General features: G+C 38.9%; 1 protein-coding gene across 6 annotated transcripts in view; it reads right to left on the reverse strand.

Moving 5' to 3' along the window:
• Positions 1-20,425, reverse strand: part of LOC131962704 (peripheral plasma membrane protein CASK) — a 47,635-nt gene that overhangs the window by 26,081 nt on the left and 1,129 nt on the right. For all 6 annotated transcript variants that reach the window (XM_059327722.1, XM_059327718.1, XM_059327720.1 and 3 more), the window contains exons 2-5: positions 9,581-9,693; positions 3,036-3,141; positions 1,868-1,945; positions 1,650-1,722 (exon numbers count right to left, since the gene is read on the reverse strand). In XM_059327722.1, the coding sequence (XP_059183705.1) occupies positions 1,650-1,722; positions 1,868-1,945; positions 3,036-3,141; positions 9,581-9,693 (370 nt within the window). The remainder of the gene's footprint in view (positions 1-1,649; positions 1,723-1,867; positions 1,946-3,035; positions 3,142-9,580; positions 9,694-20,425) is intronic.

The following is a 20,425-nucleotide window of genomic DNA, read 5'->3' on the forward strand; positions in this document are numbered from 1 at the left end:
TCTATAAACCACTTTTTTTCCAATTCCAGTCCATTTTTTATGGTGCTGATGTCATAAAATATGACGACAGACATTAAAAGTTTCATGCCATGAAAATATATATATAAAGACATTTGGTACAGTTCTAGTTAAAAGCCTCCCATCTGGCACTCAAAGTGACTTAAAAACAAACTAGCATTTCTCCCACATTTGAAGCAGCAGCAGCAGACACAGCTATTGGTTTCACATTGAAAACAAGGCTGTGCTGATCCCTCTGGGGACTGTGGAGTGAAATGGCTAGTGCGTGGATCAAGGGCCCGGGTCAGGGCTGCTCCATCTGGTCTGCTAGTGTTTGTCGCCTGTGTTAGATGTCTAATCCTGCTGGAATCACTAGTTGATGCTAATCTGACTATAAGAACTCTTAGAGGGTAAATCCCAGCATGACATAGTGGCTTGAAAACCAGGGGGGTTTCCTGGTGGTTGGACTCAAAGCTGCACAATAGAGAGCAAACGAAATGATGGATTTGTGTCAGAGTCGTTTTTGTGTTTATTGTGTATGTTTCAGGCACAAATTCAGAATAATCTGGGTTCAGAAAGTCATTAAAACGTGATTAAAAATGCAATAAATAAGGTGTAATTATGTCTAAAGTGTACTTGGTTAAAATGCCTTGTATGTAAGGTTTTTAGGGCAGAGTGTAACAGGGTCACAGTCTAGTTGAGGGCATTGTGGGAAATATGAGGTCGTGTCAGTTGCATGATGGGTCAGAACCACATGGTTGCAGATGAAGAAATTGCAGTGCACATGGTAATTGCACTGCCATGTGGTTTGTGGTTAACACTTTAGTTCCTTTAAATCTTTCATGACTATGTATAATGTTGTTAATGTGTCCTATTATAGATATTGGTGCATGCATTTGGAGTTATTTTATTTTATTTCAGCACTACCATGAGAGACTGGACAGTGAGTGTGAGTTGAATGTGTGTTTGAAACTATTATGTCTGTTGAAAAACAGAGAGAGAAATTCCTCTATGGGATTTCTGCATTGGATTTCAGATCATTGCAGAAAATAATCTCTGTGGCAAACACGTTTCTGATACTGACGAGTTATGTTCAGCAGGATAATCTTCCCAAGTGAACACCACTTTTATGATGTTTGAAGTGTTACTGCAGCAGACAGAAGTAAAAAGCTAATGCTATGCTATAGTTAACTACACCATGATCGCATGACTTGAACATCGATCGCTGACAAGCTAACCAGCCGTTTTGACAAGCCAGTGAAACCGCAGTCTAATAAATTGTTTATTAACTCAATCTACAATCTACAAAAGTTTGCAAGAGCTGAAAAACACGACTAGAGGCTGTAAAACAGACTCTGTGCCAGCGTGATGACATTTAATGTTCCAGACAACCATTGTGGTCTCATTTAGCCACTTCATGTGAAAATCCCCACCAAGGTTGACAGGAGACCCCCAAAGGCCCTCACATGCAAACTTACTTTGTGGTTAACACTTTAGATCCTGTGGAGCCTTTTAACTAGAAGTGCATGTAAAGAGCAGATGTTGTGGGTGTTAATGTTTTCTGGTAAACTGTTATATTTCTGACTTTTATGTTCGCAACAGTGACATGTTTGGTGGTTTCACAGTCGGTGACACAAAAGGCGAGATCTCACCTTTACGTCGCGGTGAATCACATTGTTGTCGTGGCAGTACCGGAGTGCCTCCAGAATCTGCCTCATGTAGTGGCTGGGTGGATGCACAGAAAGCAGAAACAGACGTGAGGAAGGAGAGGAGGGAGAGATCATTTAGGGCATCCACAAATTGTTGTTTATTTCAGGCTCTATTAATATTTAAAATGCTCTGCCCACAGTTCCCAGGCTGTGTGTCCTACCTGGCCACTGCTTCACTGTACACAAACCCAGCATCGGCTCTCTTCACGATTTCAAAGCACAGGTCTGCTCCATCCATACTGAGAAGAGCAAGAGAGAGAAGTCAGAATCAGGTTTCTACACATATCTACATCGTCCTTTTATGACGGCACTATATTCTCATTACAGCGCTTCTCAGGTAGAAACAATCCCCAGGGAAGTTTTCAGGATGATATGGGATACAGATTCGCAACATAAACTCCATGGAGGGAACAAATTAACTAGAAAATTACATGTACAAGGGAGGGCGAGGTGTTCTCTGACTCTCCTACGTCTCCTGTGGATTTATATACTTTAACACTGACATGCAATTTAAATAAATCTGCAAATTTCACTATGACTTTGTTGCTAGTTGCCTGTATTTCAGCACTTATCATTTGTAATCCAAAAAACTGTTTCTATCAACCTCAGATTCAAATCTTCACATGACCATAAAATCAAATAACCACAATGTGACTTTTTTATTCATCTATTTTCCTCTCTTTCTTTATTTTTCTCTTTGTTTCTGTCATCATTTTTGGACATACTTTTGTCTGATCTAAGAAATTTGAATAAAATATATTTTTTGGGAACTTTTAAAAAAACTTCTGACTAAAATATTCACTATTATAGACACATATAGAGCTGAATTATATATGATTTCTCATCTCTTTGGAACTGTATCCGACAATAATTTCTTTATTTAATCCTCTTCAACAAAACATATGCAAATATACCATTAATTATTGACATTTTGCCGAGACATACTTTTCAGATATACAGCTAACGCCTCAGTTTTGACACATTTCATTTCCGCTCGGGCCTCTAATACTTCTGAAAGTGAGGGGGATGCTCGTGTTGGTGTTAATGTGTGAAACACCATGCACAACCATCTGCCAACTTCTGGTAAATTTAGTCTGTTAGATCAGTCTGCTTAAGTAGATCATCGCACCGCATCTATATATTGTGTTCTCTTGAAAAAGATGCATGAATATATATTCAGAAGCTGGACAGGAGGAGTGTTTGACTGATGTGGAACTGTGGTGGAAAAAGATGGTTCCTGCCCAAACAAGACATAATATTACCCAGAAGAAAAGGTGTGAAATGCAATGTTTTGTGGCCAGTAGAGCGTGCAACACAGCACACACTCACAATTCAAAGACCATGTAGAGCATGCCGTCAGAGCTGTAGGTCTCCAGCAGCTCCACGATGTGAGGGTGCTTCAGCATGTGGCAGATGCTGGCCTCCCGCTTCAGATCTGCAACAGAGAAATTAGATAGAAGGACATGGTGAGAGTTTATTTACATCCAACAACAAGTGTGTTAAGTTTCATCTGATTATTTAGGTTATTTCCCCGGCTAATGTTGCAAAGTTTGATTGGTGTTAACCACAAGCAGTCTCAAGATGGAACTTAGATATGCTCCAACATAAACCAGTTTAAAAATAAGCACAAAAACATGATTCTCATGAGAGAAAGTGGTTGAAAATAACCAGGTGTTTGCGGGGATTTTTGTACATGTCTTTATTTTGCACTTACACTATATGCTTATATATAACTGGGGGAGAAGGGGTGGGATTTAATAAGTTTGCACTTCTTTACCACTCCTTTTCTGACATAAACTAATTTATTATTTCTTTTGCATTATTTTACTGTTTGAAACTGTGTCTTTTCTTTTCTACCTTGCTTTTCTTTTTCCTTGTTTGTACGACAATCTTTTCCTTTTACACCTCCAAAATAAAAAATTGTCATACAAATACAAAAAAATGGTTAGAAGTAGAGAGAACTCAAAACTGTCATTTGTGCAGTATAACACTGATAGTGCTAATATATCATTTAAAAAAGAAAAAGAAAAGGCATTTTGGGAATATTGTTTTAAAAAAAAAATCTATTATGTTCCCGATATTGGGTGGGGGGGGGGTGGGGGGGGGGGAGATCCACATGCTGCACTAATTTTATGTGCTCTTATTAAAACTTTTTCACACAATATTATATGCAGAAAAAGTAGCTTGGCTTGAATTAGAAATAGTGTTAGATTTTCTTTTTTAAATATTCAGCAACAGATTGAAACTGTAACTATTTTTCTATTTATTTATTTTACTCTTAGTTTTTCTTTATTTTCTCAGTTATCATTGATACAATTAGCTGTCAATGTTACATCGTTTGTATAATGTATAACAATGTTTATTTTATCAAGTGTTATGTTTGAGAAAGTAGTCCTCTGGGCACATTTGCAGAGTGGTGAAAAATCGGTGCACAATCCACATACAAAAAGGTCTATTTTCATTCCAGCTCAAAAATTACAATATCGGCCACCATATGGGTTATGAATTAATTTACCCCTTTTATAATCAGTTTTGCATCATCATCAGTCAGCCTCTATTAAACATATTTTTAAAAATCATCATAAATCCCTGATGTTCCCTTGAGAAAGACAGACAGCTCCTCTGCTGAGATGCTCATTTTGGGTTCAGCTGGTGCCTTGTTAAATCCTTTTTACGTCCCTTGGTGACAAGTTAAGGAGATGAAAAGCAAAGAGGACGCGGCCAGCATGCCACCCTCCTCCCTCTCAACACCTCAACAGACGTGCCATGTCCCCGCTTCACCACCAGAGGGAATCACAGAGCATTCAGTGTGAACACAGAGGGGTTTCCTTTCTTTATAGAGCTGACAAGGTGAGCTTTCACATGTTGGGATCTAGCAGATGTAGAATACCACTTTAAATGAACATCTGGCTAAGCCCCTCCCCTCTCATTATCACCCGGACACCTACAGCGTGACTCTTGATACGGCCTTATTAAAGACACTGAAGGTAAATACTGCTCTCTTTTAAAAAAGGAAAATATTGAGTAGAACGACCAGCAACTGGAGCTCCGAGTGGTGAGACAGAGTTAACGCAGACTGCTGAGGAAAGCTGACAGACATAATGTGCTGTTGTTGAGCTCCTCACTCCATAAAAACCTCATTTACACACTCCGCTCCCCATCTGCAAGTCTACTGATCTTGTATGTGTGTGTGTGTGTGTGTGTGCGTGCTCATTGTGTCGTGACAGACCAGTATCATTATGCAACACAGAGAAATGACGCTGTGTCCCCACTACAGAGGCCCCATTCTACTGTTCCTTTGCTTTCATTATTTCTCTCCTCTTTACACTCGTCCCCGGCCCGTCTCTTTGAGTATCTATTCTCAAACGTAACAATGCTGCCCAGTGTCCGCACCGCAACGAGGAAACCACTCAGACAGAGCGAGGGAGCCAGAGAGGCCTGGAACGGTCTGAATGAAAGCAATGCCATTTACTGGGCCGATTCCAAATCAGTTCTTACATGCAAGGCCTTGGCTAGACTTGGATTTGTGATGCAAGGGTAAATAGTTTCACTCGCTTTGCTGCATGGTAATTTTATGGATAAGGTCTCGCCATTTGCGTCTGAGGTACTTGGCTCATACCATCTTACCTTCTTTGTATTTGGACCTATTCTTTTTTTTTTTTACTTATTAAAATATAAGCTTCTAAATTCTCTTCCACCGAACTGAGACTAGCTGAATGGGGTTGTTAACTCATGTAAAACACACTTTATTTAAACTCAGAAACAGAAAGATTAAAATGCAACATCTCTCCGTCGGTTTGAATACATAAGGCCCTTTCAGATTTCCATTTAAATCCGCGATATTTACACCTTGTGTGACCCTTCGCCTTCAATTTTAATGTGCCTTTTTTGTTTGAAATTGGAATAAAATGTAATCTACATATACAGAATTTCATGTTCACATTTCATACTCCACATGCTTCACTTATTGAAATATTTGCATTTTCTCTTCACTTCACTGAATATTTGTCACATGATGGTTTGCTGCAGAAGAATAAATTATGGCTTCACAGTTGCAATAAAGAGTGCAGATTTTTTTTTTTTTTTTACAGGATCTGGTTAGTGCAAATAGTATATTTTTGGCAAAATTGCCAATCCGTGGCAACCACTTTTTTACATATATATACAGATATATATATTTTACATACACCACGATATTTGCCAATATCACAGCCGCGGTACGATTTTGATCCTGTTCAGGGGCTAGCGATCATAGCGAAAATATGATTTGACCATTTTATTTCTGAGCTCTTCCAGATATTTAAATCAAAAACAATCCTTCTTTTTATGCAAATAATAAAAAATAGACTTTCTGTTCACTATTAAGTGCATTCCCAAGATCGGTTCTATCTGTGTGCTCAGCTTACTCCTCAAAACAAAACAGGCAGACTGTCAAAATAAAAGCATATATTAAAGAAGGCGATATGCATCGATGTTTGGGCATTGCATTGATGCATATTGGCTTATATCCATGTATCGTTACACACCTAATCATCAGGAACACGCCTCTCACTTGAGTCAACAGTAATCAAAATGCAGAACAACTTTGCTTGAGTTTGTAGAATCTCTACAGTGAGAAACAGCATAAAAGCACATTTTGAATGAACTCGCCAATACCGTCTCCGATATTGTACAATACTGCTGCTGCTCTGCTGCACACCACTATGTCTCCTCACACCTTGTTCTGCGATGCAACATGAATGGACGCCAATATTCCAATTTATTATATTTAGTATGCATGTCCTATGGCGAAATACCGGCACAGATCCTGGTGGCACTTTGGCGAAAAACACAGTATGAAAAAGCGAGAATCAGTAGAAGTCACACTGAAATGCTCGATGATGCTCTGGTGTTAGTTTGTCTGCAGGACGAATTACATTTCCAATATGTTCATTACCAATACACATCTAACTAATAATACTGCAAATTGCACTATTGTATTTTTCAAGACCCCTAAAGCTTCAATGTTGATTGAGAGTGCTCACTAGTTCAGCCTCTGTATTCATCTTTATTAAATTCTACAAATCCAGACACTGTTCAATACTCACAAACTCCTAATGACACCATTAATCATTTGTTCGTCCAGCTCCCTCACATGCTCACACTCACAGATATATTCATACATAACGATGAATGTTTGTAGCCGTTCTGTCTCTTTTTCCTTTTTCACTCACATTTGTGCTGACGCAGGTTCTTTCCTAATAGGCTGAGGTATACGGTCCCAGGAAACCACTCTCAGATCTGGCTGCACTCCAGTTCTCTACCTTGCCACTTTGAGTGTCCCTTAGCTTATTTCTTCTCTGGTGACTTTTTAAAATGTCAGAAATGTCGGTGTCAGAAAAGTAGTTTCTTCTCGCCTGAAGTTAGGGTTTTCACTCTTTCCTGATTCATTAAATATTCACATAATATTTCAGATGGTCAATCATTTTATTTTAAAGAAATGATGTGATTGAACAGAATTTAATCCAATATTTAATACAAAACTATTGTTTAATAATGATTACTTTCACTTGTGCACCTAACCACAATATGACTACACTCACACAGATGACTGTAATAATTTAAATAAAATGGCTGTAACCATAATGTTGACAGGAAATCCATTTACAAAATCCAAAGCCAAAAATGTCAAAGAAAATGAACTGGTTGCAACCTATCAAAGGTCAGATTTGATACTTTACTGCATTTTTAATGGTACATACTGAATCTTTAGGGATTTTGGACAGTTTGTTGCACAAAACAAACAACTTGCAACTGCCTTCACCTTGTGTTATATCACAAGTCCCCAAACAGCCCATAGCATCACCCTGTCACTCAGGAGATGGCCACGCCCCCCAAGTCTATAAAGCCCAGCCTTCCAGGCCTGAGATTCCCTCCAAACACAAGCCAGAACAAAGAGAATGGATGTGAGTTCACCTTGCGTTATCTGTTTAACCTTATGTTTAATCTAGTTGGTTGATATGGCATGCATTGTTTAAATTAAATTAATTGTAGTTGTGTTCTTGTTATACTAGAGTTTATTCCTGTTTTTCCAGTAAATGAAAACCATGTGGATGCATTAATGAAGTGAGTTAAAGGAATAACAATCATCATGTATCCTCACCCATGCTACTGTTGACCATGCAGTTGGAGTAAATAAATTGTTGGAACGGCATCCTGGATCCTGTGTTTAAATGTGCTTTTATTTTTTAATCGAACATTCGAATATTAATTGATTAGTACCCCACGATTATCGAATAGTACTTTTGCCTGAAATGCACATCCCTATTTTTTACACAATATATAATGCAGAAAATGTTGCTTGACATTGATGTTCAGAAATGGTGTTCAATCTTTATGTATTATTTTTTTTAGTCAATTGACTGAAACTGAACAGTAATTAGGTTTTATTTGTATTCCCTCATTTATAGAATTGTCTGATAAAGTAATACATTGTTTGTATAATGTATCATAGTAAATATTATTTAATAAAGGGAAACTTTACAGGGTGATGAAAAAAATTGGTGCACAATCCACATAAAAACAGGTCTATTTTATATACACATTTATATAAATATACATACATGCATATAGGTCAGGCTCTAATCATAAATACTGCCTTTTATCTATGTGAACATCCTTCTTGTCACCATAAATACTGCAAGGAAGCAGACATTAAGCATGCTTGGTGCAGCTGACCAAGCAAAAACTTTAGAATAAATTTGTTAGATGATTTACATTTGAAGTATGAAAATGTACTAGCATTGGAATTTAGGACTTTGTTTTAGGGAAACACTGGTGTAAATCTCCACTTCTCCTGCTTTCCCTCCCCTGGGTCATTTCCTTGCCCTGCTGTTATTGGCCACCAGGCTAATCTCTGACTGGGGCATCACAGATGGCACATAGTGAACGCCAACATTAGCACCAACACACACACACACGCACCTATGATTTGTGTCTCCATCTCTTTCAGACACACATGCACAGACCTCAGCATGACAAAGCACAGACCACATGGTGAGACATGGCGTGCACACTCTACACAACAAACCTCGCCAGTTTGTACACGCAAACGGGCAAACAAATGCAGTTCCAACGTATTATTCATCTGGGTGCAGCATGTGTGACATGATGCCTCATTTATTTGTGTGTGTGAATACCATAAAACACTGTCTGTGCCTTGGTGTTTGATATCTGGTTCAAACAGATTATTCCAAACATTTCCAGGCTTTGAGCTATTTTTCTCCCACAACATGTCTCCTTTCAGAATAGTGGAAAGAAAACATCCAAAACAAACATTTAGGTGTATATTCTTACTATATTTTGTAGATTTCTACAAAGAGTTCTCATTCTATTGCAGCGTGTAGTACCGTGAACATAGTCTAAATTAGTGATGGCTTTAGGCCGTATTTTCTGATTTATGAAATGATAAAAGCAGATATCCTACTTTCCTTCTGTAAAAACTGTTGAATCTAACATATCAAAATAAATTTAAAATTACATCTGAAAATGTATCCAATGTTCAGATGTATGTCCTTGAAATATATGCAAATTATGGCATATTTAATGAGTTAACACCTCATTTGCACATCTAAAAATGAAATTTCAGAAAACTTGTAATGCAGAAAAATAATGTCTTAATGTAAAAGACAAACTGGGGAAGTTTCATGCTGATATCTATAAGTTAAAAACATGACCCTATGTACCTGTAAACTAAAAAGACAGGAGTAGGTTTAAAGTCTCTCCTCTCCTGATCCTGGATGTAACCCCACCCATCTGGTGCTCCCAGTGCATGACAACAAACACTCAGATTTAATTGCAGCCACAGTTCAAAGCAGGTCTGTGGTGTTGCTCACCTTCTGTGCTGAGGCCAGGGCTGGAGGTGAAGCTGGCCACATCCACGATCTTCACAGCAAACTGCTGGCCTGTGTCCCTGTTGATGCAGCGCCTCACCACGCTGAAGGGACCCCTGCAACACACACACACACACACACACACACACACGCTGCATTAGTGACAAAACACAGACACAAACCTCCGTGCAGATAGGATTTCTCCGCGCTTACAAGGAACACATGTAGACATAATCGCATGCACACAACCGCACACACACACACCAGCCGAGTGCAGACGTGGTGCCATTTCTGAAAATATTCTGGATTTACAGTGAGTGGTTAGCTGGGCATCGGAGCCCTGCTCGTGCCAGTGGGAATTATAGAGCAGTGGTGTGCAGCACAGCTGTAAAAGCTAAAATAAAAGCCTTATTATAGAGACCTGAGCAAGGGAGACCTACCCTGCAAGGTTTATTTCTGGAAAAATGGGGTGGCAGATATTGTAAGGTTGTACTTTCATAATAAAACTGCAAAAGGGTCTGACATATGGAGGCGAGAAGGCACGTTGTTCCTGTCAGGATAAAGTCATTCTCTTGTCAGATTTTGCAGTAAATAAGTAAGATTCACTCAAGATTTCTGTAATGTTTGAGGAAGTCCCAACAGACTTTTTGTAATAGGAAAGCACAGCATAAGCTTTCATCAACACTAGAGCCCGACAGATATGGGATTTTTGAGACTGATGCTGATACTGATTTTAGAGGGGAAAATTCATCAATAACTGATATAGCGGCTGATATAGTAATTTATTGAGATGGAATTTTAAAAATACCTTTTTTTGTGGATTGCGCACCGATTTTGACCACTCTGTAAGATGAGAGCTACTTTCTCAAACATAAAGCTTTATTAAATAATAATTATCAGCCAATTCTATAAATGATAATGAGAAAATAAAGAATAAATAGGAAAAAAAAAAGCTAAATAGATCATTGCTGTACAGTTTCAGTTAATTACTGACAATTAAAAAAAAAAAAAGAATAGCTAACACTATTTCTAAATCATGCCACAAATCTGCATTATATATTGTATAAAAAGTTTTCATAACGGCACATATCGGACAGCATATATACAGACACCGATATGCCTTTGATAGGCCAATAATTTCCCTGAAACAATATATCTGTCAGGCTCTAGAAACAGGTTTTGACTTGCCACATGCCACGCATTATGTGATCCCATTTCCTAGAAACCCTTTCTGGTGCCAAAAGTGCCAAAAAATATTTAGGTATTTTTTGCTGAGCGTGTGAAACAGATATTTAGTAGAAAGTTTGTTGTAAACAACCCTGAGTATTTGCACACAGTCCAAGCTGCACCATGCGATATAGAAATGTATTTCATTAGTCTCACAGGTGTATATGGTAATCGTTTCTCATTATGCCCAGGCACCAAGCATGAGATTACATCAGTGACAAAGTGGCGGGAACCGGCTCTCAAAGCCGAGGCATTTGCACATTTTTGTTTCTCCTAGCCCACTGAGAATTACACACAGACACACACACACACACCCCTGCCGTGTTACAGCTGTCTCTACATCTCCCAAGTCAACAATCCTCAGAGGCGGAACCAATGCTACTGGAGACACACACACACAAGAACGCCCATTTTGATAAAACAAAGTGGTGGCCATTAAAAGCCAGTTAAACTGAATACACAAATTAAGTTTTCTTACAATGTCATTGTCAAACAAACAGTAGAAGCCGTTCCATTAAAGTGTGTAACAGTGCATGTTGAGTATGGGGGCTGGTGCAGATTTGATCTCACATTTGTCTCACATCTGTTGTAATGATTAACACATGCAAACAAACGCAGGCAGCATGTGCACGCTCTGAGGCCGAGAAAACCTTAAAACACAACACTCTTTCCTCACAGGAATCCTGCAACCCGCTGACCTTTGCACCCCTGGGTTGATGTGTCGTAGCAGCTGTGTTTCTTATTGAAAAAGAGCCTCAGAGGTGTGTTTCACTGGTGAATATTGTTAAGCTGGTGGCTGCAACCGAAAGGATACAAATGATGCAGTGAGGCTAAGGCCATCTTGGCACCGATCTAATGTGTGTCAATAAAACTCATTACCGCCATTAAGCAATGAGGTGGGGTTGGGTGAACCTGCCAGATTTTATGCATCAACCCCATTTGTAATCTTGGCTGTCAATTCAAGAGAGCTGCACGGAATCAATTCCCCCGAATGGTGCCGTTTCTACAACAGTTGTGCGCTGCAAGTATTTAATTTAATAAATTAGAATGCAATTCATCTCATCATCTGGAATAAAATAAAAAATTAAATGACCATTCAGCCATGTACAGTAGCTATTATAGAGGCATTATAAGTGTAAGAGGAGAGAGAGAGAGAGAGAGAGAGTGAGGGTGAGGAAGCAAAGAGGCCGCATGCCGTACTGACATCACCACAGCTGTGCTGAGTGGGCTCATACAAAACGCCCACACATGGCTCACATCCGACAGCGGCAGTCATCAAACATTAGCCCAAAGTGGCAATCTTTACAGACTGCTCAGAGGCTCATTTCAGCTCTCTGCACTATGTAAATCAGAGATATTAGGTGCATTTTTAACATCTCTGCTGGCTGTGAGCCAAATTTCCTCTCAGGTCTGTTTTTTTTTCTGTCTCTTAAACAGGGACAGGACACATCTGTAGCTGCAGACTCACCAGCACGGCTCTCCTGAGAGCAACCATCTTTGCTTAAAGCAGCATTTTGCTCTTTAGCTGAGGCCAGCAGCTAGCATAATTCACTCGGTTAGTCCGTCCCAAAATATTTTAGGAGGGAAATGTTTGCACAGCTGTGAGATACAGAAATGTGATTTTGAGTTTCTAAGGTAGATAAACTATTGGTGTCTGTTCTCATCCCGAGCCAAGTAAATGATCTGGGTTGTTGCGCTTTTTATCATCTGTGGCATATGGTGACAAGCCTACACCGGTCATTTTCTGGACATCATCATTTACAATAGATTTTCTGAAAAAGCATTGCATTCAACAAGCTTCACTGCAAACAAGCAATATGCACAGTGACATAGTAATAGTAATATCAAAGCATTTTTTGATTGTTTAATGTTTTTAAAAAAGTGGCATGTATGTAAGTGGTATCATTACACAGCTTTATCAGAGGCTGTAGCAGGTTTTTAGGGGTATATTGAAGATTCTGGTATCATATGTAACTAGAAGATCTAAGGAATCTAAGGAGTTTTATGTTTTTTATTCGTGCGGGATGATGTTAGTCCCTGTAGTAGCCAGTTCATTGCAGTGAAAGCATTTCTTGAATCTTGACCTGACTTTAAAACATGACCTGCTGTGACCTCTAGGATAATCACAGCCTTATGAAACTTTACAGTCACAAACTAGAGACCTGGAGCATTGAGAGGATATATAGCTTGATATATAGCTTGGGATATTGACAATAAGGGCAGCAGTTTAGAGAATAGAAGTGCTCGTCATCCAATTGCTGAAAATACAGAAATGTCCAAAGTTTTTGAAACCAAATCACAGCATGGATTTTTCTGTGTTGTTCCAAAGGTCTTGGTGTATTGGTGTAATATTCTGAAGGTTTTTGACCATTTTTATACATTCTTGTATGCCAAATTCAGCACCAGATGTGTGTATCAAATGGTATTGACCCAGAAATTGCTGCAATAACTTAAGGGACATAGTTGAGCTTGGTAATGGACTTCAGAAAGGTCCACAACAACCACAACAACTCAAATCAATCTTCAGGTTTACAGCTTTCACATGATGTCCACCACTTCTATGCAGCATTTATTATTGACCTGCTATCTCCCCTTAAAAACCCACTGCCCACAACCCCGAATTCTTAATAAAAGGTGGAAGAATAATAAGGGATAGTCGGGTTAGAGATGACGCCCAGGGATACAGATTACCTATTACGGATTTTGTATGCAGGCATGAGCTTTGAAAAGGGGGAAAAGCAACATAAAAGTGATTCCAACAGAAGGCTTGTAGGATAAGTGCTGTTTGCCCTACTGCCCGAACTGAGCTCAAGTGCAAAGCTGTTAATTTCACAAGTTCAACAAAGTTCAGGGCTGTTCAACTGTAGCCTGTGAGTGTCTAAGCAACAATAATCCAGAGTGCTTCCTTATGCAAATTAGAGATCCCTTTGAATATTAGCGGGGGAAATTAGTATTCCGTTTGCAAATTGAAATTTAGAGCAGAGACCCCCTCAGGAGGTTCTAAAGCTTTGGCAGAAAATCCTTCCCTCTACATAAACCAGAAGGGGGCCCAGGTTTGTTTAAAGCACCGTAGTCTGGTATTGTAGTCTGAAAGAAACTTTACACCATCCATTCACAACTATTGATCTGCTGTGTGTGGGCAGCTTAAAGAAGCATATACTGTACATGGAGAGGATGTTCAAAAGAAATTGTTCTAGTGCAAGAAAACTATAAAAACCACTACATTAGGTACACCTCTTCAATTGCTCGTTAACGCAAATGTCTAATCAGCCAATCACATGGCAGCAACTCCATGCATTTAGGCATGTAGACATGGTGAAGACGAGCTACTGGAGTTCAAAACGAGCATCAGAATCAAGAAGAAAGTGTATTATCTTGTGATGGAAACTTCCAGCAGGATAACGTGCCATGTCACAAAGCTCAAATCATCTCAAACATGACAATGAGTTCACTGTACTCCACTGGCCTCCAGATCTCAATCCAACAGAGCAGAAATCTGCAGCATTGCGTGAGGCTTTCATGTCAATATGGAACAAAATCTCTGAGGATCGTTCCCAGCACCATGTTGAATCTGTGCCACGAAGAACTAAGGCAGTTCTGAGTCCAACATGGTACTAGCAAGGTGTACCTAATATAGTGGAAGGTGAGTGTATATAGGATAAGCAAAGTTTCGACACACAGCTCGACACTTGGCACAGGTTTCACATCAACAAATCACAACACAAACAAATTTCACTGCCAAAGGCAACCTGAAAATACCTGACATTACTTTTTAATGACACAGACATTACTCTCTCGTGATATCTCCCTCTGCAAAACAGATGGGAAGATGACACATTCAATAACATGATACTTTATTGATCCCAGCAGGAATTCAGTCTCTGCTTCAGGACACTCCAGCTCAGTGGATGCGTGCCAAGCGGGGCCTTGAACCCTGGGCTGTCTAGCAAACCGACTCTCTCCAACACCATTTACATAAATGAGAGAACGGAATACTAAAGCTATCTTCATATGCAATTCAAAATAGCACAAACATCAAGTGTAGCATCTCAAATCACTAGGGATTAATTAAGACCCATCTGACACATAACAATGCTTCACTAAGACAGGTTTACTGCCTCCTATTACAAGAAACCGCCTCAAACTGCCTGCAGGTATACCTAATAAACAGATAACTGGTGCAAAATCATCCCCGTGGGTTGTGGGAACAATCAGTCAAATCAATCAGCAATAATTTACTGTTTGATAAATGCAAGTTATAGAAAAAAAAGCCAAAATATTCACCATTTCTAGTTGATTTGCAGCTTGTTCCTGAAAAACGGTGTCTTACGTTTTAAATAAGCTACCAAAAACATGCAAGACAAACTGAAACAAATGCTACTAGTTGCTTAATTTGTAGCGAAGCCTGCAGCAAAGCATTTTGTTTGAGATTTGTATTCTAAAGGTTTTGTCTGTTCGGGGAGAAACTTGCATTAGACCACTAAAAAACTATCAAACAATCAATGAAAATTTCAGATTTAAATGTCGTCCAAGCAATTTAATTATCCAACACAGAATAAGCCAGAGGGCTGATCACTTCATTGGTTTAGAGTGAGTCGCACATCCCAATATCCTTTGCTCTAATGAGCACCCCAGGGCTGAAATAAAGAGCACTGTGACTGCAATAGTGCTTCTCAACAACCTAAGTCCTATTCAAACAGAATCATTACAGACAGAAATGGATTCAATTGCTTCAGCGCTTTGCTAGCACTTCAACTAGAGCTGAAATCTCAAAAACAGGCTTGTGGTTAGCGCTTTATGTTCATATCACATCATCATCACATATTTACTATGTAAGCTCCAAACAATGAGCATGTAATGAGCAGGGCCTGCACTGCTTATGGCTGTTCAATAGCTCGTGTCATCTTTCACCAGAGTTAATCCAGTCACAAGTTGAACTGACACCTGACCTGTTTGATCTTCCTGTATTGAATTAAGGCTAGTATAACCATGGGGGAGTTAAATGAACATTTACATGCATGACCTGTAAAATCAGACAGGCCATGTGTCTCTTTATATCCCTGCTACACAGACATATGCAGGTTTTGCTAAGCTCTCTGCATGCAAAAGCAATTTTTTTTGCAGAAAATGAAAAGAAGGCAGTGGTTAAAATAATATCATTAATAATAAATGTCTTGTTTTGTCTGTCAAAAACTCTAAACTTTTCAGCTAAATATGAGATATGTTGTTTTTTTTAAAAACGATACTGATTTTAGAAGGGGGAAAGGTAATCGATAACCGATATGGTTATATACAATATCAGTGTTATATGTATGTATAAAGGATAATTGAGAAAATTAAGATTAAATAGGAATTAAATAAATAGCTAAATAAACATTATCACTGTTCAGTTTCAGACTATTTAGAAATATAAATAAAGAAAGAAATTAGGCGCAAACACCATTTCTAAATCACACCAACCTACATTTTCTGCATTATATATTGTGTAAAAAAAGTTTTCAAAACCACACATATCAGACAGCATATACACCAATACTGATATGCCTTTGATTGGCCAATATTGGCTGATAATACCAGTTAACTGATATATCTGTCAGGCCCTAGTTTAAAATGAAAATATAGTAAATTGACAGCAAAAAAAATTGGGAGACAAGCTGCAAATCTGCACATAAGAGAAGCAAGAACTGGAAAATGTTTCGGCATTTTTTCTGCCGATAATATCCGTCAACTGATTTATCTGTCAGGCTCTAACTAAAAAAGCTGTTTTTTATCTTTCTATACATCCACTAGTCAACAATGCAAATAATCGTTGTAGCCTTACTGGATAGGGAGCTGAAGTTGTACTATCACAGAGAAAGGTTGCATAGAAAAGAAAATACTTCCCCCAGTTGAAATTACTAACCGCCTTTCAGTAGAAATCACCCTGAACATGGCTCTTTTTGCAATTTGGAGTTCAAAGGAGATGATTACTGCTGGCGTCCCGAATGCTCAATCCCACCCAGGCAGGCTGCTGCTCTCTGACACAAGCCGATCAGGGACAATAATAGACGACTTCTCTGAGTAACAATAGGAGTCTGAAGGAGGGACGGGCTGGATAATAGGGTTTATGTACAAGTTTGAAAGGAGCTCAGGTCAAAGGTTAGCAGGAGACATGCATGTGTACTACCGCAGTGAGACAAATCTAATATGGCAGAAGATAAAGGGTTGGAGTATATTTCAGACACTGTTAATGCGTTCATTTCAGTGCCATGTTAAAAAGAATAACTACATTGAAAAAAAAACAACTTATTCACATTTTATGCTGCTTAGACATTCACATCCATTCAGAAAATGTCAGTTTAGTAATGAATGTCTAGAGGAGGTCTTCGTTCACAAACTATCAGTCCATTAATGATGGACCAAAACATCATCTTGCCCTCAATCCATTTTGTGTGAAGATAGATCTTGTTATCCCTTTTTTAACAGCAAAAACTGCCAAACTTCTGTTACAAAGTTAAGCTGACATGTCGGAGCAGGAATATTCTCCAACCCAAAAGAGATAACAAGGAATGTGTTTTTTATGAGGGTTTCCTGTGGCTTTAGCACATTTCCATTTCACATTTTAATTAATTATCATCCTCAAGTTGCAGCTGTCTGCCATGTTGTCCACTACCTACAGTAGTGCTAACAGTAAAACATGAGGGTAAAAACAAAGTGGGAGATGGCAGAGTGCTGCAGTCAATGTCTGCTGGCATTATTTATATCCTTAGCCTCAGGGCCATCCCATTCCCAACTCCACTTGTCTCCATTGATCTGCCTCAGCCTCCCTTCCCCTCCCACCTTAGGGCTGAGGAAAAATGATCCCCCCCTTCTTCCTGCAACACATCCCAAGACACCAGGACTCAACACACTTGATCCATCAACTGCAGTTTCACAAAAGAACTGGCAGGATGAGAGGGATTTTCTGGTCTTTTCTGTGACATAAATGTGGCATCTCGCTTCTTTACTGAAGCTTAAAATATGCTCCAGACTATTGTGCGCTTGTGTATTATGCTTCTACTGACCTGTCTGGACTGTATGACCTGCACAACTGAAGAAGTATTCACTTATACTGTATTTCTTAGTGTTTCTTTACAGCTGCAGGGAGGTCCAAACTGATGGAGTTCACTTCATTTCAGCTAAAATATAAATGTAGCCTTGATGTATAATCCTCTTGCAGAAGACATTACTTGAAAACAAGCATCTATTACTTGAGCCCGACTGATATGGGATGATTAATTGATACCTGATATGGTGTTGGAAAATATAACTTTTTGTTATGTGGGTTGTGTACTGATTTTACACCATTCTCAAATGTACCCAGAAAGCGACCTTCTCAAACAGAAAACCTTATTAAAAAATATTAAACATCAGGCAATTCTGTAAATAATAACTGAGAAAATAAAGAATAAAAGACATAAAACAACACAAATAACACCATTTCTAAATCACACCAAGCAACATTTTCTGCATTGTAAATTGTGTTAAAAAGTTTTCATCACGGCACATATCAGACAGCATATACACCAATACAGATATGCCTTTGATGGGCCAATATCGGCCAATAATACCTCTTAACAGATATATCTGTCAGGCTCTCGTTTACAATAAAAATATATTAAACTGACAGTAAAAAACTGCAAATCTGCACATTAGAGAAGCTAGAACTGGAAAATGTTTTGGCATTTATCAAACAATCAATTATTGCTGATTAATTTTGACTGATTGTTTCATAGCATAAATATTTAACTAACCATGATCCATGGGGATGATTTTGCACCAGATAGAATAGAATAGCCTTTTTATTGCACACTGCAAAGAGTACAACAAAATGATGGGTGCTCCACCCAATCAATGCAGAGGAAATATATAAAACACATAAAACAAGATTAAAAAAAAGACATAAACATGAGGAAATAGGTATACCTGCAGGCAGTTTGAGGCTCTAGTTATTACACATGTTAAATGGAAATCTCTGCTCCTCTGACAACTAAGGTGGAAGAAACAAGCTGCCAATAAATGTAAATATTTTCACCGAAGGTTAAGCAAAGTGAATAAAAATAGATTTTTTCCATCTATCATTCACAATAGTATGCAAATTCAAATTCCCTGCAATTATCACCCCGGCTGATCTGTATTGTCAAATTAAACCATATAAACTTGTAGACGGTTTGAACTATTCAGCACTAACGCTCCCCAGTGGCTCCTTGCATCCGTTACTGGGACTCCAAGGTAGCAGTCCTGGACCCGCCATCAATTAGTAAGCAAGACAACAGGAAGTCCCAGGATATAGAACAGGGCCTGAGGGTCTGGAGAGAGCATGCCTCTTTTCCCCAAGAACAAACTTAATGGACCCTCCAGTGAGTGGAGGTTGCAGGGGGGAGGGGACTGACTGGCAGCCCAGGACTCTGATGGGCCTGTCAGCATTCCCGCCTTACTCCTAGCAGGAGTTGAGGAGCCGTCTCTCACCACACACATGCATACTTTGGCAATTTTCAATTTTAATTACACCTTAAACCTTTGCTTATGATAGTGAAAATGTGCCTGTGTCAGTCTTCTGGCTTTTTAATGAAAACATAACTGTATTAAAAAAAAAATCTGTGCCTTCTCTAAGAGTGTTTGACCAGCTTGCCAGTGTGCCTGTAACTGTATGCAGGTGTGGTTGTCAAACAGACGGATTAGGAGAAGGAAAATCCTGTCTGCAGTAGGGCTGGGCGACACAGTCAATATCTTCTATCCTGATTTCATAGCTTGATATGTCTCATGATGTAGCATGCTTTCTGGTAATTAAAAAGTCATTTGTAATATATGTAAAGGTGGTAGTAATAGTACATAAACACAAAGTAAATCCTATTTTTGCATACTCCTCATTCCTATACGAGAGTATACAAGTGATATTATTTAGAAAAAATAATACAAATGTCCTCCAACTTTACACACAGACTGTATCTACAATCATGCACCCAAATACAGAGTAATCAGGTGGAGACAACAGATCTGGTTAACTACACTGGGGTATTTCCACAAGCTGAATTCATTGGTATAAGCATGCAGGAGTTTAACAATAAAGCACAAAGAATGAATGACAACAATATTGGGTTCCAAGTCGACCTTTACACACCTGCATTATTGTGCAGGGAGAGCCCTGTCCTGTGTGCATGCACTATTGTATTCTGAGGTAATAGGCTGGAAGGTTGCCAGTTGGAGTCCAGTTAGTTATTGCATTAAACTGTGTTCATGTAAATAACACCGCAATCTTCAAATGACATCAGCTCAAAACATTTCACATCTGAGAAATATGAGTTAGTACATGCTTATTGTTGTCAGTTAAGATGACTTAACTGTATATGATGATATGAGTTTATCATTCCTTTGATTGGGGATAAATTATCACGTTGAGTTACTCCCCAGTCCGAGTGTGCAGACATTTTAGATGTGCAGCCAGATCATTTTTCCACATGTCCTGTGTCTCACACCCAGGCTGTCAGCTATGAGTGAGAATTCATTTCCTCACCAACTGCAATAAATTATATTAACTTGGACCTTGGGGTTTTTCATCTGTACAGTATGTTCAAACGACAAAGAAAGACACAAAGACCTGTA

This window comes from Centropristis striata, chromosome 24 (genome assembly GCF_030273125.1).
Source record: "Centropristis striata isolate RG_2023a ecotype Rhode Island chromosome 24, C.striata_1.0, whole genome shotgun sequence".
Lineage (NCBI taxonomy): Eukaryota > Metazoa > Chordata > Actinopteri > Perciformes > Serranidae > Centropristis > Centropristis striata.